This window comes from Aplysia californica, unplaced genomic scaffold, assembly GCF_000002075.1.
Source record: "Aplysia californica isolate F4 #8 unplaced genomic scaffold, AplCal3.0 scaffold00298, whole genome shotgun sequence".
Classification (NCBI taxonomy): Eukaryota; Metazoa; Mollusca; class Gastropoda; order Aplysiida; family Aplysiidae; genus Aplysia; species Aplysia californica.
In genome coordinates this window covers 565,673-573,906 of record NW_004797568.1, presented here as the reverse complement: position 1 = coordinate 573,906, position 8,234 = coordinate 565,673, and the positions used below count along the sequence as shown (strand labels likewise).

Sequence of the window (8,234 nt, the reverse complement as noted above, 5' to 3'; positions counted from 1 at the left end):
CTCTCTCTCTCTCCCCTCTCTCTCCCTCTCTCTCTTCGTGACCATATGTATACTTTTGTGTCTGTTTATGCGTCTAAATGTGGCGCGCCCCTCCCTCCCCTCCCTTTCTACATATCGCCTTTGTCCACAATTCATCGGGGCACTTGGGAAGATCCAATCAACCTTCACACAAGAGATACGTTTTTATCAAATTCAAACATCTACATTTACTCTCACCCCCACAACAAACCAAACGTTCGTCAGTCTTTCTATAAATAAGCAGGCCTAAACAACTGATAACTGTGTTCCTGTTTTAAAATGCTATCCATTTTGTCAGCATATTGGTTGTTTCGTTCTTTACAGGCCGCGATACACCACTGCTCATTTCACACTCAGCTTACTGGTCCAGATGTTTCACAGTGTGGCAATCTCCTTGCACTACGGCATCCACTCATTGCTGCAGAACTCTAGGCCGAGCCATCCTGCTGTGACCCTATCAGTGGACTGGAAATCCTTCAGCTTTTTGAACAGAATGAAATCGTTGTTGCATTTTACAGAAACAGCCCTGGCCCCTCAAATCTCTTTGATTGGTCATGAGTACTTAGCGATGCTGAGATTAGAAATTGATGTCACTGCCGTGTCAATAAAGAGTGTGACGTCAGAGGAAGAGGCGGGGCTTCAGCTCCAGGATGGAGTTCTCAATATTGCAATCCACTCATACGCCATCACACACAAACCGTGGACAGTGACACCACTTGACTCTGCCCAGTTTTTCAAAGATCTTGAAGTTTCCAAACTGAGCAAGAAATGGCGTGCTGGCTCGGTCAATGTAACTGCCAGTCGTCACAGAGCGACAAACTCCTTGCTGAAAGAGATCGGATACCCTGTAGAATTGCCTTTAGCTGGTCAGAGCATTCTGGAACTGTTGTGCCGCATAGAGGGAAGACAAATGACACACCCGTACGAACTGCTCAAACTGTTTGGAGAGGCCATTTACAGAAACATTGCCTTTGGTTACATCGACAGTGTCCTGAAGCACTTAGCCTTCAGTTTAGGGCTGTATTTTATTGAAGAGTGCGACGCTCCATCCGGCGTCTACAGCTGGATTCGCCAGTACGAGCACCGCCCTCATTCTTCTTCCAGCTCGAAAGACCAAAATCAGCAACAATATTTGGCGTACCGAGTCACAGAAAAGGGTAAGAAACCAGAGTTTACTCTCGTGTCAAAAAGCCATCTACACAAACAACCCAGGTACAGGCTCATGGGCGTGTGGGAAAAAATCCCGAGCTCGAACTGTTTCGAAACACTGAGACATCCTCAGATGAACAAAGCCCAGCTGATAGTTATGAACTCTAAAGCGTTTTTGGTTACGTCCCTTGCCGAGGCAGACACGCTTCTGAACAACCTGCCAGAAGAAATTACCGTAGAAATCTCGTCCACAAACCCACGGTCAAAATGCCTTACGTTCAGCGAATCTCTCTCACGAAAGATGGATTTGGAGCTGAACAAAACCAAACGCCCGAAAGCATCAGGGGATTTTGGCACTGCTGTGACAAAAGCGCCGGCAACGTTTCCACCTTACGACTTTTTGTCATGGAGTTTGGGTATACAGAAAGGTTTCAATGTGATATTTGAAAAATTTGGTACCCTCGTCCAGAAGAACGTTGCACCTCCGGCAATGGGACTCAGTCAGCCATTACTCGTTGCCTACGCAACGTATCAGACGCTGTGTGAGGTCACAGATTTGATGCTCTTTGATGAGAGCGATAGGGATTTGATGAGGGCCCTTTTTAACAACATAGGGACCATCAGGTATGTGTATTGATTGACATTATAGAGATAAATGCTTCAGAGAAAAATAAGGGATTAATAAAGACAAGAATGAAAGACGGTGGACGGGGACAAACAATAATTATAACAAGTAATTAATTTGTTTACGGTTTGTCTCACCTTTTTTGCAACTAACTGAAGCCCTTTTCCCTTTTACCCACTTTTGGGGGGTTTTGGGTGAGTTGAGGGCTTGATGACTACCACATGGTAGATGTCAAAGCTGCCCACCTTGTGAGTGATCTAAATTGTGTCCTATGGCACCAAGTAAACAAGATTTAGCTAACATTCAGGTAACCACTTGGGCAAGAGCGCACACCTCGCTGTGTGCGGAGGGGAGGGGGAGAGGGGCTCAGTATGGTATGTTTTAAGCTCCTATTAATACGTTATCTGACAGGTAAGGCTTCTGATTTTAACACCGTCTCAGATAGGACCTGTCTTAGTGGATAAAGAGTTTTGAAAATTTATCAAACATCCGAGTTCACCTAGTTAGGTATCTGAACAAAGGGCAACGAAACTATAGTTCAGTGTGGTACCAACTTAGCTATCTATGCTACAGTTAGGACGTCTAAGTTTAGGAGTTTACCAGTCACCTTGGAGAATAGGTCTTTTGCCTTTGGACGCTAAACTCATATAACGATTCGTCAACCTCTTTTCTTTCCAGCGTTGGTCCATCCATCCCCTCTGCACCCCTGGAGCTGATCCGCGGCGAAGAGTTCTACGAGAACGCCGATGTTTACCTTCTCTCTGACCGGGACCTTCATGTTCTACCTATGGGCGGTCTGTGGGCGGGACCAACAGCAGGAGAGGGCTACCCCCAAGCGCTATTGGTTGCTCTGTGCAACATGTTCCTCCAGCAGGCGAAGGGGCGTGTCTCCAGCGTGCTCGCTCAGAATCTGAGTAGGAATATCGAACCCAGCGACATCCGATTCCAGGTTCCCAATACATTGTCTTGTGTTCCGTTTTTAGGTCAGATTTACTGTTGGCAGTTGCATGTTTGCTTTTGTTTTCTTGGTTTTGTTAGGTTTTTTTTTATTTGTTTGTTTTTTGTTTGTTTGTTCCTTTTTAAAGTCTGTGTTGTATTTTTGTGCGTTTGTTTTATTGGTTGTTGTTGCTTTTTTGGAAAGGGGGGGGGAGGGTTTATTAAGGCTGTGCTTCCATACTTGTTGTTTTTGTTTGGTATGTCTACCAATTCCCTCGTTGTAAAGAACCGTGTCGAGGTACTGCTCTTTAACGCAAAACTTACAATAGTTTTGGTTGTGTAGTCGACATTATCGTGCCATCGGTGTTGTTGTTGTTGTTATTGTTGTTGCTGTTGTTGTTGTTGTTTTTGTTTTTTATTTGTGTTGTTGTTATTGTTGTTGTTGTTGTTGTTGTTGTTGTTGTTGTTGTTAATATGCTATGGTGGTAGTAGTGGAACTGGCGTTATCGATGATGAGTGGGAAGGTTAATTACGTAAAGAAGGACATGTCCTTTTTGCCACATAAGACTATAAAATTGTATTCGTCGAAAAATGGTCAGCCTCAGTAAATGCAATATTCGTTAAAACAAAGACTGATGTGTCTAGCTAGATGTATCAAATCTATACGTAATATTCTATTATATTGCTCTACTTTCAAGCTTGGCAAAAAAAAAATAAGTGTAATATCTAAATAATCTTATAAGGCATGCCTATATTGCCACAATGGATTTAATATAATAATTGTATGTGTTTAAACATGGTCTGTGCCAACACTAGCAGTCTACCGACATTCTTTAAGAAAGGGATTTTTAGGGGGGTGGGAGCAGGTCGCCTTACTTCATATTAGCAAATGAACGGTCCCCTGGTAAATGTTTTATAGCTAACACTGATACATTAACACACAGTGTTTTGTTATTCAATCTCCTGCGAATCGTAGCCAGCAAATGAACCAGTTTGATATACATACTATACTAGTGTGCTTGTCTCTCCAGGAGAGAGTGACCACGGCTCGCCAGGTGTCTTCCCTTTCCTCCACACAAGCTTCCGTCAAAGCCCTAGAGGGGGCCATTAACCGAATTCTGGCTCAAAGCACAGCCGGGACCCGCAAGTTGAAAATGGATCTCACAGGTGACCACAATTTCTGTGTTTGTTTGTTTATTAATTTGTTTCATATACTTTTGGTAACGACTTACACACCAAAATCTCATTTCTAAGTTCTAAAAGACAACGTCATATAATATCTCTCAAACATTTAAACTAGAATACACTCGCATTGATATACGCCCGCATACACATACTCCCCCCCCCCCCACCCCACCACAAACGTGCGCGCGCGTGAGTGCCCAACTTATTTTTTATTTCAGAAGCCCTAGGAAAATATAATGTTCCAAAATATAAAAAAGAAACAATTGAAGTCCCCTCAGTCTCGAAAACTAACACCTAGAGTATTTATGAAGTTCACTTCTGTCCATATAACAATGACTTCTCTCTTTGTGACGAGCGACAAGAATACTAATTGCTACGAATAATACTGTAAAACAACATTTTCAACTTTCCGTATATAGTCCACATTCTCAAAACGTTCACTTTATATAGTTGAAGTAAACAAATCCTCTGTCATTTTCTCTGCACGTTAGAACTGAAATGACTCCAGTCTTAGGCTTTTTCCAGAAAGCATAGTTGGTAGTCATGGTCCTGGCAGATCTGCCACCTACAGGATGACTGGTTACTTAGGTACCAATAAGAACGTTTTGGCTTCTTTAACACTTTGCGTCCTATGAACTGCTCACGTCTCACACAGTTACATTACTAAAACTGTAGAGCAAGAAAAATGTATCAAAGCTTTTTAGCATTTTTTTCTCTTTTTTTTTCAAAACCACTTTGAAGGTGTCGAGTTTGAAGACCGCGCTGACGGGCCTCTTGTGTCCTTCCATTCTGGCGTCCTGAGATGTCCAATTTTGAAACGAGGCTCCCGAGTCAATCAGAATGACCTTGACCGTGCCTTCCTGGTGGCAGTGGATGAGGAAAACAGCGGACATCTTCTGAAGGGCCAGGTCGGTAAACTGTTGTTCGTGTGGAGCGCCAAATTTTGATTATTGTACTTTCTTTTGTTTCATTTCTGATTTGAGTTAATTTTCGTCTTTTCTGTATACTGGAGACTAAATAAGAGATGGACACATAATAATGATAGTCATTTCATCCGTCCGCTTCCCAGGAAGTTGAGATTGTTTCAGAATAGGGTAATAATATAGACTGTAAAACGTGTAACGTTTGCTGTTCAGCAGGAATTTGCGCCATACAAATGCTATCTGTTATTATCTGGGAGAAAGCAAGACAAATTTTTTTTAATAATCTCTGAGCATCTACCAGTACCGCTGTCCAACCTTCAGCTGCTTTTGTCTCAGAAATACGACCAGACTGATGGAGAAAAATCCCGTTCAGACTCTCCTGGGCTCGACGACATGTTCAGTGTGACGTCATCCGACCCTTGCACAATTCAAAGAGGGGGTATCTCGGTCCTGGATAAACTGAGGATACCCAAGCACCACTCTGATGATTCGTGAGTTACAATGTTGTAATGCCTGCTTTTAAGTTTCATTTTATTCCTTTGCTGAGAGAAAAGTGAACATTTTCGTATTTTGCCTGGAAGTTTCAACTATTTTTTTTTCCTTTCTTTTTGTACGACTGTAACACCAACCAAGCAGAGAAATAGGTGGCGACCCTTGATCACTGAAGTTTATTTCAGATCTAACACTTGAAGAAAAAGACGAAGTAATACCCAACTGTGGTCCGTTCATTTAATCAAGGACTCATTCCGGGCAAGATGTTTGTACTGCCTTTTAATTTACAAAACCCACTCTGAAGATTTAAACTTCAGTCATCTGCACTAAAGATCAGGGGGGTACACAGCTAAGTATCGGTGCTTTTCTGATTTTCTGTTTATCAAACAACCCTTCCCTACCCACCTCCACCCCACCCCCTAAGTACTTCTACTTTCGGAGTAATGATAAGCTTCTCTCTATACTAAATTTTCAGTCATGTGATTGAAAGGGCGGTGAAAAGACTCTTCTCTGGCGTAGAGATCGGTCGTACGTCAGACATTGTGGATTCCCTAGACATTGGCGCAGACGTCAACTGTTTGAATGAGGTACGTCATACTCAAATTGACTTTTTGTTTGTATTTCATTATATTTTACAATAAAAACTTCCACTTTTATTAACCCCGTGTGGGAAACTTGGTTTGCAATGCATAAAACATAAATACAAACATGTATGAATACAAGATGTATCAATGTGTCATACTACAATATTATGTGATTTTGTACGTATGGTTTTATGCATACACTTATGTATAATACGTATGTTGAATGGAATTGGGGAGGGAGGGGGGGGCGAAGGGTGTATGGATTTTTGACTATTTTTTATCGTCCCAGTGTTACACAGACGCGTGGGAATGGATCCCAGCCCCCAGTGCTGGAACAAGAGGAATGAAAGTTTATTGTCAATCTTTCCCACCCTTCCCCTCTCACGCAAAAAAATAGTCGGAAAAATGATATAGACCATTTAGGAAGGGGCTGCTTTGACTCTGCTCGTTGGAATCGAACTCACTTTTTTGTGTGTTGGGTTGAAAGACAACCTTGATAACACATAATTATTATCTCCGTGTTAACGCCGAGGAAAAACTGTTCAACATGCTGTCATAGTATATCATTTGATGACGTATTTAATTTTTAGGAAAGTGAAGGGTTTGGAAGTGCCCTATTTTGAATGCTGTATTCGGGGCTTCTGTGATGTGATATCCAGCGCTGTTATGCACATCATTATACTTAAGAGTTGTAAACACAGAGTGCAGATAAGGAGTCTTTTTATCTTTTCTTTGGGTTGGAGGTTGGAATCGAGGACGTCACTGGTAGGTTCTATTACTTTTTTTTCTCTTTATTGCTGCTCTCTGTCTTGCCTTTTTCGTGCACCAAAAGGTCTTTATTGTGTTGATTGTGTTTTCTTTTAATCAAACTCGTATCTCTTTTTCTCTCCCTGCAGAACGGCGAAACGCCCCTAATAGTGGCGGCCAAATCCCGGAAATACACCATCATAGACCTTCTCTTGACTCGAGGAGCTTCACCCCATATGGCTGACGTGGTAGGCAAAATGTTCACAATGTTTTCTTATGTGTCCCTTATCTGGTTTTACTCTGCCTTCTTACTGAACCAGTGGTACATATTTGACATAATCTTTGTCCCCCGTGTACATGGTTCTTTTATTGTGTCTTTTTTCTTTTCCATATAATATACGTAACTTCTATAAAAGGGTAACCATTTGGAAAGACATCATTTGCAACGGTAGTAACAGGAAAATAATAGCAGCATCTATAGTGGCAAAATGTTACATAGTGCTGGCCAGAACCCACTGCTTCACGGTTCATTTAGTCTTCCGGGTTCTATGTCTTTGTCAGGCAACTACGTGCCATATTAGAAACACAACAAAACAATTCTTACATGTGAACAACAGTAGTGGTGATAATTATTTTTCGTTTGTTTCCTTAATGGGCCTGGTGGACTCCACGAAGAAATCTTCGAGCGAGAGCGAGGCTCTTTTTCGGCTCCTTTGTTATTATACTTAGAGGCACTCGTCCAAATAACTCCATTCGAGTTGTCATTGTTCCTGGACATTCAAACATGTTTGACAGCCTCCTTTTCATGGTTGCATCTTCGGCAACGTGTGCTGAGCGCTTCACTCTCAAAGTTCTGATACCATCGCATGCTCCAGTGATGGTCCGACCGCAGTCTCGCTAGCTCAACCTGGTCCCACCGACATGTGATTGATTGTTCCTACTTATTGGAGTACCCAGAATACACATCCTCCAGACGCTGGTACTCAGCTCTGCATGGCGGGTCTCTGATTCCCCTTTTGATCATCTGAAAGACTCCCCTGTATGTTATTGGTTGTCTGTCTCCTTCAATCTCTTTGACTTCATTGGCAGCTTGGTCTGCTGCCTCATTTCCTTTGATTCCCACATGGCTTGGAATCCACTGGATCTTTATTGTTGCTGTGGTTTCACTGAACCTGCGGCGAAAATCATTTATGTCCGAGCTGTTGCCAAGCAGTCCCTTGCAGAGGGACTGAGTGTCAGTTAAGATCAGGCCATTGGTTCTTCTGTTGGGAAGCTATGATGAAAAAGGAGAACATACAGAAATGAAATTGAAAGTAGAAAGGCAGAGGGTAACGCGGAGAGTTCAACTGGATTTTTTTTCTAATTACCTCATTTTTAATCTTTCACACACGTATTATGTCAGTAGTTTTGTAATAGTAAAATTATTCTCAAAATGTTAAATTTTATTATTTCGTTTTCAGCAGGTTGTTTGCTATGTTTCAGCATGCTAAATAGGGTATTGATAGAGACATCAAGAATTGACAAAGATCAAAGAGATTCTCAACCGCTGTTCTATTCATTATTGTTGCGCGGGGG

At 42.1% G+C, this 8,234-nt stretch overlaps 2 protein-coding genes across 2 annotated transcripts in view; both read left to right on the top strand.

Annotated features, from left to right (window-relative positions):
- The window catches only part of LOC118477926, a 3,104-nt gene extending 897 nt beyond the window's left edge, over positions 1 to 2,207 (top strand). The window contains exons 2-3 of the mRNA XM_035970633.1: positions 343 to 1,791; positions 2,204 to 2,207. Coding sequence (XP_035826526.1) covers positions 343 to 1,791; positions 2,204 to 2,207 — 1,453 coding nt within the window. The remainder of the gene's footprint in view (positions 1 to 342; positions 1,792 to 2,203) is intronic.
- A 78-nt stretch (positions 2,208 to 2,285) lies between these two features.
- The window catches only part of LOC106012230, a gene marked incomplete at its 3' end in the record, with an annotated part of 16,196 nt that continues 10,247 nt past the window's right edge, over positions 2,286 to 8,234 (top strand). The window contains 6 exon segments of the mRNA XM_035970637.1: positions 2,286 to 2,741; positions 3,760 to 3,895; positions 4,655 to 4,821; positions 5,173 to 5,327; positions 5,804 to 5,915; positions 6,809 to 6,907. Of these exon segments, the coding sequence (XP_035826530.1) occupies positions 2,580 to 2,741; positions 3,760 to 3,895; positions 4,655 to 4,821; positions 5,173 to 5,327; positions 5,804 to 5,915; positions 6,809 to 6,907 (831 nt within the window).